At 50.5% G+C, this 17,172-nt stretch overlaps 1 protein-coding gene across 1 annotated transcript; it reads left to right on the top strand.

Moving 5' to 3' along the window:
- The first annotated feature begins 312 nt into the window (after positions 1-312).
- Positions 313-14,481, top strand: PLEKHB1 (pleckstrin homology domain containing B1). The gene is made up of 8 exons (XM_007940957.2): positions 313-330; positions 3,277-3,352; positions 4,710-4,862; positions 5,451-5,553; positions 6,687-6,726; positions 9,094-9,198; positions 13,676-13,775; positions 14,345-14,481. Exons 1-8 carry the CDS (start codon positions 313-315, stop codon positions 14,479-14,481), a joined length of 732 nt encoding a protein of 243 aa, XP_007939148.1.
- The last annotated feature ends 2,691 nt before the right edge of the window (positions 14,482-17,172 follow it).

Here is a 17,172-nt window from a genome sequence, read left to right as displayed (position 1 = left end):
GCCAGGGAGGAGGGCTAGCCCGCCCTCTCCTGCCACCAGGGATCTGGGCAATGAGAGACCACCTCAGAGTTACCTATGACTTCTTTTTGGCCAGTGAGTTTAAGAGTGAGAGCCACGCATTAGTTGGACAGGTTGTAGAAGGGATGGGGCAAAGAGGATGACTTTCCCCAGGATCTGTGTACCCCTTTCTCTGCCTCCCCCTTCTGGCTCCCACTTGGTGGCACCTTCCTGATCCCCTTATCTCTAAGACGCTCAGGGAAATAGCCCCTGCAGAAGCCTTCTCGGAAATGCTGCCCTGGCTGCCCAGGAACCATGAGCCCTGCAGCTCCGGTAAGGAAGAAGTCTCTGGGACAGGAGGAAGGGGCCTAGGGCTGGGCAAAAGCCCTTCCCAAAGCAGGTAGTGGGACCAGGAGCCTTTTAGGCCTTGACAGCCCCTGTCCCCTGAATGGCATCTTGTGTCTGCTTGTAAGTAGAATCTATAGAGCTGAGATATTCAGGGAAATGATCTTGGAGGGGCAGATCTAGGTGGTAGGTAGACAGATATGTCTTCCTTCTCCACTTGCACTTCCTCCCATCCATTTTTTACTATGCCCTGGAGGGACCTTTCCAGCCCACAAATCAGACCATCTCAATCTGATCCTCACCTTAAAATCCCACCCCTAAGCTCTAGACACTATGTAATGTTCAACTTCTTGAGCAAGTCATCCATGGCTTTTGTATATCCTTGCAACCTCTGCAGCCTTAGCACCTGCCACACCCCATGTCCTCCCCACCCCAGCACTCCACTTTCCAAACACACTGAAATACTGAACACTCTTGAATTTCCTGACCTGTGCTCATATGAGTTCTTTAGGTGCTCCCTGGGAAACACCTACTCACCTTCAAGACCCTTTCAGCCTCCTCTGAGACACTTTCCTGAACTTCTTGGACAAAATCAGTCTTTTCTTTCCCATTATTAAATTGCACTGTGTGCTCTAATTGTGTATTTACCTCTAATTTCCCCCACCAGATTGAAAGCTGGGTGTGGGAGGAAGAAAGGTCACGCTGGGTGCCCCTTTGTGTCCCCTAGTACCCAGTGCAATGCTGTTTAGCTTAACTAGTAAAGAATGGTTATCTTGAGATTTATGTTCTTTTAAGATCTATGTATATGAGAATAAGTTGACAACAGAAACTCTAAAGATTGATAAGGGACAGTGAGTTTATGTTAATGGGGGAGGAACAACTCCGAAAAGAAGGGTGAGAATGGTTGCACTACTCCGAGAATGTGATCCATGTCACTAAATTGTTCATGGAGAGATTTAAATTAGTGTATAGATTTTTGCTGTGTATATTTTCAACAACAAAAAGATAAATTATTTAAATAAAAAAAGTAAGAGACTGGCTTCTCCCTGAAGCTTTATTTTTTTTCTAGAAAATGAGCTTGTAGGTTCTTAAGAAGTATTTCGTGATAAATTTTAATGAGTGAACAGATGGCTTAATGGAAACACAAAATCGCCGGCGGAGATTCTCACAGTGTTGCGATACTAGAGAGGCTGTGCACTGCCTAGCTCTAGGGTTGCAGACTACAAGTCCCAGCATGCCGGGTTAGAGCATCCTTCCATGCCACACCCCCTCCCTGGGGGTGGGGCGGGTCCGGAGGGCGGGACCCCAAGCGCGGAGGCCCCAGGCGACGCTTGGGGAGTGGAATGCTTCAGGCTCGCTGGCACACAAAACGCAGGCGCAGCGGGTAGGGTGGCAGCAGCATCAAGTAGCCTTCGCAGTGGCAACAACATCCGCTACAGGTGTAGACAGGTGGGTGCATCAAGGGGGACTGGAGAAAGAGTTTGCAGTCTCGTCTGAGCTGTGTCAGGGCTTGGAGACCGGAGAGAGCAGAAGAGGACAAGGAAGGCCTTCCAGCCTAGGTGTGCCACCTTGCTACGCAGCAACAGGTGTGAGCAGGTGGGGGAGGGGCAGAGGCACCTGCTGTCAAGTAAGTCGCCCTCAGGGACGAAGGCCCCTGGATTCCAAGTTTCATTGCACATTCGGACAAGTTTGAGTAAAGACAAGTAACCCTACCCTTCTAACAAGGTTATAGCAGGGACCAGGAGGAGGCTGTATCAGGTGCAGTGGTTCACAAATTTTGCTGCACATTGGAAATACCCTGGGATCTTTAAAGTCTGTCAATACTTGACTCACACCCCCAGGCATTCTTATTTAATTGGCATGGGGTGTGACCTGGGCATTGAGATTTTTAAAACCTCCGTTAGTATACCTAAAAAACCAAACTCACTGTCCTCGAGTCAACTTGGACTCATAGCTACCACTCCTTGGGTTTCTGAGGTGGCAACGCTAACAACAACATCACTACGGAAGTGGATTGCCCAATCTTCCTCCTGAGGAGTGGTGGCAGCGAACGGCTGGTTAGAAGCCAGGACTGCCTGCTCCATCACTTACTAATCAAGTGAAACTGAGTAAGTGACTGGACCTCCTATGGCCAGTTTCTTCATCTGTGAAATGGGAATAATAACAAAGAGCATTGTGATGAAAGCCCTGAGAACAGTTCCTGGCACATAGTTCTCCATGATAGCTGTTATTTCACGTTCTTGGTAAATGGCTCAGCTGGGTTCCAACAGGGAGGCTTTTCTTATTATGAATTCTCTCTGGGAGCTCTGGTGGCGTAGTGCCTAAGGCATTTGACTGCTAACCAGAAGGCTGGTGCTTCAAAACCACCAGCCACTCCTCGGAAGGAAGATTGGGCAATCTACTTCCCTAGAGATACCACCTCAGAAACCCAAGGAGGGGTCACTATGAGTCAGATGCAACTCCACAGCAGTGAGTTTGGTTTGTTTTTTATTCATTGCTATGATTCTAATATTCTTTGCTGCCCATATTTCAAAACTCCAGCGTTTCTGACATTTTAAGAGTTCCTCATTCCAGTCTTTACCTGCCTCACAGACATACATTCACAGATCTGGAAACTGAGACCAGGGCCAGAGAGGCAGAGAGAAGTGACTTGGCCAAGGTCATAGAGCTGAGATTGGAATCCAGGCTCCTAATCCCCATCACCCATCAGCTGCCCTGCTGCCCCCACAGGGACAATGCTCCCATTGTCTGCCTGGAGCAGAGAATGGGGAGGAGACTGAGTTGGCCTTGCCCTTGTTCGTTTACTAATATTCCCTTGGATGTTTCCTCGGTGCCTCCCCCAGAGAGGACAGGGCGGGGCAGGGGGGGCTTCTCTCTGGGGAGCTGCTTGGGAGCTGCTGATGAGGCCTGTGTGTCCTGTGGCTTCTCTGACAGGTCCCGCCCGACTCCGCCCTGGAAAGTCCTTTTGAAGAAATGGCCCTGGTGAGGGGCGGCTGGTTGTGGAGACAGAGTAAGTGAGCTGGGCCAAGCCCTTGTCTGTCCTTCCGCTTAGACCCCAGCACATGGTTCTGGGGCAAGGGTGAGGGAAGTGGCTTGTTGGGCCTGCCATAGTGAACCCTTCTCCTAAGAAGAAACCAGTGCCTTTTGTCCTCCTTGCTCCATCCATGTCCTCCCCCTGGCTGGGAAGATCCTTCCCATTTCTGACTTCTTGGTTGACTTCTACTTATTCTTCAACACACAGCTCAAATGTCTCTTTCTCTGAGCAGCCTTCTGTAACTCCCTCTAACCCCTGACGTCTGTTGCTTTTGTAGCTACTAGGGTGGGTTAGAGACTCTCACAATGCCTCACATACTCTGTTATTAAATTCATCCTCCTATAATACAACTAAGGAGCTCTAGTGGTGTTGTGCCTAAGGCTTTTGACTGTTAACGAGAAGGCTGTTGGTTCAAAGCCACCAGCCGCTCCGCAGACGAAAGACTGGACAATCTGCTTTCATAAAGATTTGCTACCTTGGATACCCAAAGGGGGTCACTATGAGTCGGAATCCACTCAATGGCAGTGAGTTTGGGTGTATAATATAACTGTCTTTACCTGTAGGTCTCTCTAGTTCCCTAGCCCACACTAGGCCGAGACTGTGAGCTCCTCAAGGCAAGGAGGGGTTTGACCCTCTGTGTTCACAGCACCTCAGGCCAGGGCTGGACACAGAACAGAGCACAGAACAAAATGGAAAATACCTCTATTGGGTGTTTTGGAATCTATAAAGCTCTCCTATGCCTTTGTTCTTTTCTATTAAGATTTCCCATTGCAAATCATCTCAGACTGGGGTGCAGTCTTCTTGATCCACCTTGGATCAGAGGCATGATTTGAACAAGAGTCATCACAAGAGATCTCTGGGACTAGGACCCCCACCCCTATGGTCCCCTGTGATTCTCAGTTTGGTTCAGTACAGTAAACACTGAACACAAATCTTGTTGGGTACTAGGACCTATGTGGGAAGCCATGGCCCCTCAGTCTATTGGAGGAGGCCAACACTGCCCAAAAGACTGTCACATAAGTTAGAAATAAGGGATAAGATGGTGGCTTAGGGTAGGGAGAGGGCTGTACCCTTGAAGAGACCTGAGGCTTGCCCTTGAAAGCTGTTTACCATTCAGCACATTTATTGAGTCTCTACTATGTGTCAGCCCCAACGGGAGGGAATAGGGTGAGCAAGACAGAGCCTCTGCCCTCATTTCAAAGGGGAAATAAAGAAAAGGTGGTTATAACACTAAGTTCTGGGGGTGAGGGGACCCTAGGAGCACATCTGGGGCTCCTGCCCCCCCAGCAGGCTCTGGGATCAGCCTGTCTGGTGGACCTGGAATATCGCACAGGTTCTATCCTCCGCCGCTGGAAGCGGAACTGGTTCGCCCTGTGGCTGGATGGGACCCTGGGCTACTATCACGATGAGACCGCACAGGACGAGGAGGACCGTGTGCTCATCCACTTCAATGTCCGTGATGTGAAGATTGGCCAAGAGTGCCATGGTGAGCAGATGTCCCTTCCTCCTTGCCACTGTGACTAGGGGCAGTGTCCTCTCACTGTGTCTGAGGACATCTGTGTTGGAAGGCTCTTTGCAGCTTTTGGAGGGGTTCCACAGACATTGGTTCTGGGCCTCTATTAACTCCAGTTCATTTGGGTGTGAATTAATATATCAATCCCTTATTGAGTTCCTGCCCTGTGCTGGAGTCACCAAGGTGAGCCAGACACAGTTCCTGCCTTCTAGGCCCTAGGAACTGGATAAAGATAAAATGAAATAAGGAGGTTCAGAGAAGGTAAGTGATTCCCCAGAGTCACACAGCATGTGTCACACAGTCCTCATCTAAAGCTCTGGTCACACTTACAACAGGATAGCTGGAAGATGTATCTAGGCAGTCAGCCAATGGAGGAAGGCTAAAACGGATCAAGGAATAGAGTGGAATCCCAAAGAAAGTGTGTGGTTCAGAGGAGGTTGGAAATGGCATATAATAGGACCTAGAGAAGTCGTTTTTTTTGTTATTGTTCTCAGTTTTCTGGGGGTGGGGGCCTGGGGTCTGTGCCTCATGGAAACCCTGTATATGTGTGTCTGCCTCCAGACGTACAGCCCCCAGAGGGCCGGAGCCGAGATGGCCTGCTGACCGTGCATCTGCGGGAGGGCTCCCGCCTGCACCTGTGCGCAGAGACCAGGGATGACGCCATGTGAGTCACTCCCAGGAGAACGTGGGGTAGGATCTTGGGGGATGAAACCAAATGACCCTTCCTCAGTGGACCTTCTGGTTCCCTGAGAGTAGGAACTGGGGATGAACACCAGTCAGTGTGGTTGTCTCATTAGGGGCTGGACAGAGTAGGCTTGAATGGCTCATGGTGATTCGTTGGATGCACAGTAGACTCCCCACTCAGTTTATGAATTCAGGACTGTTGAGGGGGGTGCACATCCCTGGTCCCTCAGAGTCAGGTATTTGACAGCCCCTGCAGTGAGCTCTTGTCTAGGGCTGATACAAAGGAGCAGACAAGGCTAGTGTCACCCTCTAAGAGCCCTCTCTTCCACTTCCTTCTGAGAAGATAGCTGTGGTCTTGCCCCGGTGTGGGGATAGGGGGGATTCTGATCTAAGAGGGCAACCCAGTGGCAGCTCGGCTGTGTCCCAGGTACCCCAATGTCGGATGCATATCCACACACAGGATTGGGTGTGTCTCCCCCAGGCATAGTCTGCTCCCGCACATTCTTTGCCTTCCTACCCTCCAGCAGGGTGTCACTTGGTCTCTGCCTTGTAGGAGAGTGAAAGAGATGGGGTGTGTGGGAGGGAGGGAAGCTGAACTCTGGACAAAGCACAGAGCTGCCTTGTCCACCCAGCCAGGCACCATGGCAACCAACAAAGGCCCAATTGTCTGGAGTCCACTGGGCTTTGCTGGCACTCTGGTGTCAGAGCTTTGGGGGACTGTGTTTGTAGGACTGGGATGTGGAGGTGGGCTGCAGCTAGAGAACCCACTCAGACAGGTCAGACTGAAGGCTGCTTTGATGGTACCCAAGTCCAACTTCCCATTGTAACTTCCCAACTTCCCCATTGTAGATAGGGAAACTAGAATTAGTAGATGTGAAGAGACTATGGCCTATGAATGAATTAGGTGATGGTAGCCTTAGGGCTCTAGGTGATGGCAGCCTTAGGGCTCTGTCCATGTGACTGGTGCAGGGGAGAGGCCCTTTGTCTACACAAAAGGGTCAGTGAAGGACTGGGGCAAGAGGCTGACATGGAGAGGAAAGTCTGAAATGTGGGGACCCAATCACCCTTCTCCTAAGCTCCCTTCTCATGGTCTGGCGGCGTTTGTTTTTGCAGGGCATGGAAGGCAGCGCTATTGGAGGTGAACTCCACCCCGGTGAGCCTCCCCCATCCCTTCCCTCTCTGCTTCTCACCTCCATTTGCCATGGAATCATGGGTGACTCAGACTCGGTCTCCACCTGCCAAGAGTTCCCAATCTAGTGCCAGTAGACCTGTGCAGATTCAGATGCCCTGAGACCTAGGTGGGAAAGGATAAAGGACAGCCAATGGGTGCTCAGAAGAGGCAGAGACAGAAGCCTCCAGGAGGCTTGCTGGAAGGGGTGGCATGTGAGCTGGGGGAAAGGAACTGACTTTTTTATCGAGCATCTATTATGTGCCAGATGAAGTGCAGGTGTCCTCCCAGCTGCTCCTCACAATAACCCTCCATGATAAGAAGAGGGAACAGCATGTGCAAAGACCCTGAGCAGGGCTTAAGACCTTGGCAAGTTGAGGAACAGAATACAGGTTAGGGTAGCTGGAGCTCAAGGAGTGAGAGGGAGATAGGGTAGGAAAGTGGTCAGGGTCAGGCTTTGTGGGCCATGTTAAGGATGTTGGTTTCTGCTAAGAGCACTGGGAAGTCACTGAGGGATAGTGTGATAAGATTAGATTGACTTTGTATTTTTATAAAGGCAGCCTGGCTGTTAAGTAGGGAATGGATTATAAGGGGCAAGAGAGGCCATTGGAGACCAGTTAGAAGAATGGGACCCTAGTAGGCTAGAGGTCTGTACTAAGACTATGCTGTCAGAGACAAACTGATGAGGACAGAATATGTTTAGGTGGTAGACACAACAGAGCTTAGTGACTGATGGAGGTGTGAGGGTGGGTTTGGGGAGCTGCCCAGGGCATCAAGGATGGCATAGCCTGATCTTGATCTCCATCTGCCTCACTTCAGATGCACTTGTTCCCTCTCTCTAGGGTTCAGTGGAGCCCCCTCTCATCTAGAGATAAAGTCCAAGGGGAAGTAGCAGGGGAGACTGGGATGCATTTAGACACCCCCTCGGGCAGCCATGTGCTGAAGGCCAGGCCTTGTGCTAAGCACCTGGCATTGGTTACATCATTTAATTTTCCAACAACCCTGGCAGGGGGAAGGGTGGGGCTGGTATTATTAGTCCTATTTTATAGACAGGGAAGCTGAGGCTCAGAGAGGGGAAGTTATTTGTCTGAAGTCTCATAGTCTTGTCAATGGAATAGCCTCTGTTGGAAACTAGGTCAGTGAGATTTGGACAGGAGGACATTATCTGCTGAAGGAACTGCAAGACATGGGCAGGAAAGTGATGTGTGCCTGCGTGTGTGCACGCATCCGTCTAAGGACCAGGAGGCTGGCCTGGCTGAAGGGTAAGTACACAGAAGGAATTAAATCGGAGAGGTGACCTCTGATATCAACAGGGGCCAGATCATGATCATAAATTAGAAGTCCAGTTGAAGGAATTGCATTCTGTCCTTAGGGTGTGAAGAACAGTAAAGGGCATTCAGCAGGGAGGACTGGGCAGATTTGCAGGCAGACTCAGGCTTGCAGGTGGAGGGTGGATTGAAGGAAGTTGGGAGTGGAGGCTGGAGCAGTGGTCAGCAGCATGGAGAGACCCAGGGTTGGGCTCATCTGGCTCTGAGCCTCAGAGTCCCCTTATGCAGGGCAAATCAGTCCCCTGTAAGAGGGCAGAGGAAGGAGGTGAGGATGGACCGTTCTGTACTCCGTGACTCTGTGAAGCCATCTTGTTCCTTCTCTGTCCACCTTCCTGCTGCTCAGCTTACCACCTCTATTTCTCTCTGTCTCCTACCCCCTATTCCACTTCCTGCTGTTCCACACACATGCCCATCTGGTCTCAGGCCTTAGCAGAACAGGTGTGTGCCTGTGTCTGTGCCTTTGTACCTGTGTCCACCTGTCTCTGTGTGAATTCACATCTGTGTCTGTGGGCTTCTCTCTGCCTTGGTAGCTGCATAGGAATGACCTCTACTTTGTCCTTCTACACGCTGCAGGTTTATATCCCACTGTGGTTGGAGGGTCCAGAAGGAGCCCCTGACCTCCGCTGTACCACAGAACATAGGACTTGAACACAGGGGCCAAGACTTGGGGGGAGGGCTGCTGCAAAGAAGTCCAAGTGAGAGGGAGGGCACATCAGAGCTGCCCTGTCTTCCCTGGAGACTGGGGGCCTCAGCTGCCCCAAAAGGTGAAGACGTGCTAATTCTGAAGAAAGACTACTGGTCCTTCTTCTCTGTGTAACTTTGGTGAAGTCAGCATCCCTCTCTGAACACCCCCCCCCCCGCCGCCATTAGCAAGGGCTGGGGAAGAAGACAACACCCCCTCTCACTCACCCCAACGAGCAGAGGGCTCTGGTAGGGTCTGGTAAGAGCTTTGAATCTCTTAGGTTATAGAGGGCCTCTGACACTTCCCCCTCCCCCTCCTTCTTGGGTTTCTGTGGCTGAGCAGGCCCCAGCTGGAGCCACAGTCCCTCCTAGGAGCCGCCGGGTTTGCCCTAAGGTCAGGTGTGTGACCCGCTCATGGAGTCCCTGTAAGGTTGAGAGGCGAATCTGGGTAAGTGCTGGCTCAGCCCTTCCTGCTTCCATACTGGCCGCCAGGATGAGCCTCCAAAACCGGGCCTGGCCACATCCCTTCCCTGCTCACAAACCTTCCGTGGCTCTCCATCACCCATGGGACAACCACAGCCCAGCTTTCCTAGCCCTCATGATCTGGCCCAGGCCAGCCTCTCCTGTCTCTTCCCCCTTATCCTCTGTTCTCCAACCACTATGCTGACCTTCTGCTCCCAGCTGTCCCAGACCTCTGTCCTTCGCCCAGCCTTGAACACACTGTTGTCTGTGCCAAAAAGACCCTTAGTTTCCTTATTCACCTGACAAACTCATCCTTTAAGACCCACCTCAAAGGCTGCTGCCTTCTCAGTGAGGACTTATCAGACACCAGGCATTGTCACTCCCTCCCACCACCCAGCAAGTGGTACTAATGCTTAGTACTTTCTTCATTCTGGCTTTGGAGTCCGTTCATTCCTGCCTATCTGCTCCCCCATGGGACCCGGTCTGATCACTTCTGCCCTTGGCACAAGGTTGAGTATACAGCAGGTGGTCAGTGAGTGCTCTGTGGTGGGGATAGCCTATTCTGACCCTCCTCATTCCTGGCACATGAGGGTCTGACACAATTAGGCCTGAGAGAACGTTTATTGAATGAAGGAATGAAGGAAGGAGTGAAAACCTCTGCTTTGGCATTCCTATTGCATATTATAATTTAGTCTATGTCTGTCTCTCTGCATGTCCTCTTGCAGTGTTTCTCAAAAGCAGAATTTGGGTATGAATCCTCTCTGTCCTCAGTGCTCAGCACAGGGCCTGGCATAGGGTGGGCAGCAGTGGGAAGCCTGAGTTAGAGTACCTGTGATATCACAGTCAGTCGTGAGCTCCTCTTCTCTAGCACAGTGAGTGGCCCATCAGAATTGCTTCATCAGTTACTGGGGAGTCAATTCCAACTCATGGCAACCCCATGCATGTCAGAGCAGAACTATGCTTCATAGGGTTCTCAGTGGCTGATTTTTTGGAAGTGGCTCATGCCAGGCCTTTCTTCCCAGGCACCTCTGGAAGGACTCAAACTTCCAACCTTTCAGTTGGCAGCTGAACGCATTAACCAGTTACACCACCTAGGTGCCCTTAGAATCGTTTGGGGACTTAAAATATTTCAGATCCTACTTCTGGATGCTCTAATTTTATAGGTCTTGGTGTGTGTGTGTGTGTGGGGGTAACCTTTAAAGCATTGAGCTGAAGGAGGGTTGATGCAGTGGTTAAAGCACCTGGCTGCTAACCAAAAGGTTGGCCATTCAAATCCACTGGCCGCTCCATGGGAGAAAGATGAGGCAGCCTGCTTTGGTATAGATTGAAAACCTTATGGGGCAGTTCTATGCTATAGGGTTGCTATGAGAAATAAATAAAGCATTTGGCTGTTAACCAAAAGGTCAGCGTTTTGAACCCACGAGCCACTCTGTGGGAGAAGATGAGGCAGTCTGCTTCTGTAAACATTTATAGCCTTGGAAACCCTATGAGGCAGTTCTCCTCTGTCCTAAAGGGTCACTATGAGCCAGAATTGACTTCATGGCAGTGGGTTTGGGTGAGGGTCTAGGAAATTTGTAGTTTTTTTTTTTTTTTTTTAATGTCTCTGAGTGATTCTGATGTGTAGAACCACTGAGCCCAGAAGTTCTTGGAGCACCCAGTTGCATAGATGTGACTCTTGGGAGTGGGCAGCGTGGGAAGGACTGTCCTCATTTACAAATGAGATTGAAACTCTGAGAGGTTCCCTCAATTCCTCAGTGGCAGGGCTGAGAGGGCCCAGCACTTGGAGGCATTTCCCACTCCCAAACTAGGATACACGTTTGTTTAAAGTGGAGGATGCTTACAAATAGGACTTAAAAGGCTGTAAACCTAAGTACACTCAACTTTTCTGAAGCAGGGGGACCTTTCCATGAGACCCCTGATTGTCTGGCACTGTCTTCACCTCCAAACAAGGAAAGGATTAGTGATCAAACCCTAAGGTTCTGTCCCTGAAGTCCCTGGGGCCTCAACTTGCCTGCCTTCCTGTTGCCAGGTGACTTACTTGAGCCTGCCTTTGGGCCTCCCAGGCCTGGAAAGTAGAGCCATGTGTCCCAGAGGGACATGAGCTGGTGTTTTCCACCTTCTCCAGGGCAGACCGAAGCCACTGGCTCACTGCAGCTACAGGGTACAGGGCAGATGGGCACTCGGACTTCCCTACCTTTTAAATTGGGGATCTGAGGGCTTAGATCTCTCTGACTCTTTCTGGGCATGGGGACCAGAGCCTGGCCACTTCTACCAGGAAGCTGTCATGGATCACTCTTAAGGAAAGGGTAGTGAAGGGAATTATTTGAGACTGAAGACACACAGCATTGCTTCTCCAAGGCTCTCACACTGCCCTATTCATTATCTGGGACTGTTCATTTTCTCTAACTTGAAGTTGGACTCAGAGTTGGGTGACCTTGGTTCTAGTCCTGGCCCTATATTTGGTTCACTTGAACTAAATTTAATAAACACTTAAAACACTTTGGGCATCTACCATAAGCTCTGGTAGCGTAGTGCCTAAGGCACTTGACTGCTAACCAGAAGGCTTGGCGGTTCAAACCCACAAGCCACTCCTCGGAAGGAAGGTTGGGCAATCTACTTCCATAGTGATACTGCCTTGGCAACCCAAGGAGGGGTCCTATAAGTCGGGTCCGACTCAACAGCACATAACAACAACAAACAACCATATGCCAGGCTCTGCCCAATCTGCATGAGTAGACCTAGCCTCTGCCCTTGGTGGCTCTCTCAGTTTCATGGGAGAGACACACACTCACAGGGTCACAAACGGTGACAATATAGTGTAATGATAAGTGCTGTGATGAAGGGAAGCCCAAGGACTGTTGTTACCCAGATGAGACCCCAACAGAACCTGAGGTTCAATAGAGAGTGATACATGAATTGCATCTAAAAGACAAGTCAGGTAGTTGAAAGAAAAAAGGGTGAGAAAGGGCATCTCTATCAGAGAGACGTGAATGAGCAAAGGCAGGGAGACTCGAAACTGTATGATGTACTTAGAGAACTCCTTTTATAGCTAAACTTTTTTAAAGAGATGCCATTACATACTGATTCCATTCCTCACCTCTGAACTCTTCTTCAACCCTATAGTTAGGATTCTACCCCCAGCTACTCCTCTGAAAATTTTTTTTTTCAAGATCACCCAGAACTTCCAAGTTGCTAAAACCAATGGCTTTTTCTCGTGGCATTGGCCATGAGGATGCACAGAAGAGCATTTTTAGAAGATAAAATTACGAGATCTGGTGGCTGATTTGATATGGAAGGCAAGTGTGAGAAGACAAGGTTGACTGTCTGAGTTTTTGGTTGGAGTGCATGCTGGTGGCATTTACAGAGAAAAGCATTTACAGGAAGAGAAGCAGTTTTGGGAGATGGAGAGATGATGTAATCCCTTTGAGATGTGTGGAGTTAGAGACACCTGGACTTCTAAGGGGAGTTGGACCCTTCAGGTGTGAAGCCCAATTAGAGAAAGAGAGATGTAGTGGAAGGCGGTAAGAGGAAGGAACCAGAAGAAAAGGGGATCCTGCCCCCTCTTAGGATTTACTCCCCTAGTGGGTAAAATGAAGGGATTGGACTGAGAGCTTCCATTTAATTCAGCACAAAATTTATTGGTTTCTGCTATGTGCTAGACCCGGCAGGTGGCACAAATGAATTAAGAGCCCTTGCCTATAGGTAGTACACGTTTGGGGTGTGGGCAGGAAAGGGCAGGAGAAAGGTAGGAACAGAGGTACTGTCTACAGAGAACTCAGGAAGAAAGAATTCTTTCTGAGACTAGGAGCCTTCCAGGACTGGGCAACTTTTGAATTAGACTTTAAAGGATTGGCAGAAATTCTCCTCTGAGCCTCAGCTGCTCCTCTGTGGTAAAATGGGAAATAATGCTTGCCTTAAGATTGAGGTGATGTGATGCATAGGAACACCTCCTTCAGGACCTGGTATGTGGTAGATGATTGATGATAGTTACTGTAGTTCACGTTCCTACTCTAACCTTCCCTCTCTCCCTCTCTAACCCCTATTTACTTCCTGGGAGTGGTGCTTGACCATGTCCCCCTATCCTTGATTAGAAGAGTGGAAAAATCCATTGGGTTTTCCCAAGTGAAACCATTGTAGAGCTGCTAGCAAATACTACACTATGAAGGGAAGTTGGGAGCCACGGAGAAGTTTTGAGCAGGGGAGTGCTAGGTAGGAGACCAGAGCAGGAGAATGGGCATCAGTGGGAACTGGATGTAAGGAATGAAGTTTTAAAAGACAAAGACCATGGACCGTGTGGGGACGCAGGGACTCTTCCAGGAGCTTGCTGGTCTCGGGGAGCCCAATTTTAAACTTGGGGGAAGCGGTTCCAATGGGGCCCAGAGAGGCCTGAGCCGGGCTGGGGGGTAGGGGACTAAACCCTGACCAGGGAGTTCACGAGCAGCTAACTTGGCGGGGCTCTCCAGGTGCGTGTCTACAGCCCGTACCAGGACTACTATGAGGTGGTGCCACCTAATGCACACGAAGCCACCTACGTCCGCAGCTACTACGGGCCTCCCTACGCAGGTGAGTCTCTAGCCTGGCCTGCTTCCGCATTGCTACGGGTGCCAGGCTCCGCCCATGATCCGTAGACCAAGAACTGGACCCGTCACTGCCCAAATCTGTTAATGACTGGGGTTTTCCCAGGCGGGAACTTCCCGTTTATCACCCAACTCCAGACCCAGAATAGCTCTTGGACTAGCCTCCCTCCCCCTTCTAGGTCGACCCCTACTCCGCCCAGCAGGCCAGGAACACCGTTCCTGAGCTGGTAGCGACCCCTGGTGGCTAATGTGGAAACAGCTGCCTCCTTCCCTCTCCAGGGTCTGGCGGTTAGGAACGCCCATCTTTCACGTGCGGTCTGGAGGGACTTAGAAATCCCAGTTTCCTTAGCCCCAAGGTCTCAGCATGTCCGAAGCAGAACCAAGGCCCAGAAGTCGTAGGAGCGTAGCCCTTATCGTGTCAAGTCCTCAGTTTCCCCACCTAAAGATCAAGGGTTCAATGCCCTCTATTAGGGTGGAGTCGCGCAAGGAGGGGGACAAGGAGGTCATTCGGTTTGCCCTCTTTGATGACTCTGCCCCTCACTGCTCTCCCCGCAGGCCCCGGCGTGACGCACGTGGTAGTACGGGAGGATCCCTGCTACAGCGCGGGTGCCCCGCTGGCCATGGGCATGCTCGCGGGGGCCGCCACGGGCGCCGCGCTGGGCTCGCTCATGTGGTCGCCTTGCTGGTTCTGAGCCCTGGGACTCAGCCGAAACCCTGCCCTGCCTCGGCATAGGTCGCTAAACCCCTCTTCCTCCTAGACCCCTCTCTCCACCCTCACAGCGACCCACATTCCAATTCCTGCTCAACTTTGGTCCCTTCCTTTTTCCCCTCAGAAGAGTGGACCATCCCCAAGCTTCCGTATTCCAAGAAGCTGTCATCTCACAAACACCAACACCACCCAAAATTCTCACATGTACCGCCAGACAACCCAAAAATCCCTTATAGATTCATATGGATGTATTTCCCCCACACACGTTAGGGCACAACATCTCATTTGGCTTCAAATACTCCTGGAGTTATGGACCCCTCTCTCCTCCGGGAGCTGTAGGCCTGGGGAGGGGAAAACAGGAGTAAGCACACTTGCCAAGTGAGTTGTCAGCCCTTTGAAGGGAAGCTTGAGGGGCAAGAGGGGCAGGTAGACGGGGAGTAGCTGTTGGTAAAGGTGCAGAGCCATGAGTATCATGGTATGTCTTAAGAATTAAAAGGGAGTTCAGTTGGGCTGGGTTGGGCCTCCAGGCTAAGGAGCTTGCTGAGTAAGGAGAGCTTTTTATGGAAGGAATTTTCATGACTGCACCTATAATGTATTGCTTTTTCTTTTTTTTTTTAAAGTAATACTGACACATACCCAAACCATTCCCCCAAGTTTATTTCTACCCATCACCGCCCTGTTCCTTCAGGCTCAGAAAGCACCCCGGCTGGGGACAGGTGAGCTGTTTGGGACCTCCAGCCCTATAAAACTGAATCCATCAGGAAATGACTTTCTGGTCCCCAGAGCTTGGCCCTCTGTCCGTGGCTGTGGCTGTTACCATCTCAGGCTTACTTTCTTCCTTCCCTCTGGGGAATATGGAGGCATCCCTTTCAGAGGATGGTTGTGTTCACTTCTGGGGCCTGATCCACATTTCCCCAGTCCAGGAGGTCCCATGTGTGCCTCACTGCAGGTGGCTCAGCAGTCCACTTGGTCATCTTCCAGTCCCCTCCCCAACCCTGTCCCCATCACCAATAGAAATGCTAACATTCCCGCCCGGTAGCCAGAGCAGTGTGCTGAAGATTCCCTGGACATGGGAGCTCCACCGGCTCTGCTGCAGAGACTAATAAAAGTTCGGTTGGATCTAGCTCTGGCTCTAGTTTTGTTTGTTCTCTCAGGCCCACCCTCTAGGTCTCCCTGAGACATCTCCATGACCCCAGTACCTACCAGTGCCTTCTCTGGCATTGTGAGAGGAATATGGATTCCAAGGTCAGGTGGACCTGCTGACAAACACATGAGCAGAACAATCAGGGGTAAGTTACTTTTCTGGATCTTGGTTTTCCCACCAATAGTAGCAGGTTGAAGTTGGCCCTCCCCGAGGGCTTGGAGGAGAGGCTGTTATCAGGGTCTTTGTCATCTAAGCTGATGGATGATCCAGGCCATACTCTTTACCTTTCTGAGAGTCTAAAAACTAGGTTCTTTTGCAGCTCGGCCTCTGGCTGGTCTCTCAGTTGTCAGCCCACCAGAGGGCACACCACACCTGGTACATCCCTGTGATGTCAAATTCAACAGTGAGGTGCTGCATTCGCACTCTGCGCATCCCAGCAGTGAGTGCTTCTCCAATACCGACTCTATGACGCAGTCTCAAAACCAAAGATTCTTATGTCCAGAAAGGACCCCAGATCCCCTTTGATGCCACCCCCACTACATAGGACCTGCTTTACTACTTTTCTGCCATTCATAGGAACAGGGAGTTCACTTCTCTCTCTTTCCGTCCCTTGTGGGAAGGTTCAGCCTTGGGACATCCTTCCTCAGTGGGAGCTTGATCTGTCTCCTACAAAGTCCCCCAGGAGCTCTAGTTCTAAGCTTCAGACCACAGGGCCTGCCAGACCTAAAACTTTCTAAGGTTTGGAGACATCTAATTGGTCCTCAGGAGACTTCATTGCCAGAGACACATACCAACCAGACTGTCTCCCCTAAACACACCACAGAATCTTGAGGTTTGACCCTTTTTAGATTGGTCACCAACCTTGGTGAATGGGGAGAGGTCACAAGCTAAGGCCCAAGATATGCTATGGTAGGGAAAGTGAATACAGAGTTCCAACTATAATGCAAATGTCAGCTTTCCATCCTGTGGGTCACCTTCTTCTAATATGTAAGGGGAGGAAGAAGGCCTTCCCCACTGGCCAGCTGCTCCCTACCTGGTTCCTCTCACCCCACAGCCTATTCTGTGTGGGTCCACTGGTCACCATTTGGAAATCCCGACAAGAGGGAAAGGGATGATGTGGGGGATTTCCCTTTACTGTCCTAGCTTTTCATTCTCCATGTCATCACCATTCCTCTCACCAAGACATCAGATGTTAGAGAAAGGTTGGGTAACCAAAGAGAAAAGGAGATGAAAATTCAAGTTAAATGAATTTTCTATATAGTCCAAGACTCTAAACCCTTTATCCTACCCTCCCCACAAACACACACACACAAAGAGGCTAGGCTTTTGATCCACTAAACGTCCCTACTTCATATTGCTCCTCTGTATTTTTACCTTGGTGCTTTCCACTTGCCCAACTGGACAGAGACTAGGAATGCAAATGGAGCCTCAAGATATAGTTTGCTGCCATCTGATCTGCAACCTATACAACTATGAGACCAGAAGAACTAGATGGTGCCCAGCTACCACTGTCATCCACTTGGAAGGGAT

The sequence above is a fragment of the Orycteropus afer genome, unplaced genomic scaffold, assembly GCF_000298275.1.
Source record: "Orycteropus afer afer isolate SDZICR_OR568_19922 unplaced genomic scaffold, OryAfe1.0 scaffold00074, whole genome shotgun sequence".
Classification (NCBI taxonomy): Eukaryota; Metazoa; Chordata; class Mammalia; order Tubulidentata; family Orycteropodidae; genus Orycteropus; species Orycteropus afer.
This window is presented reverse-complemented; position numbering and strand designations above follow the sequence as displayed.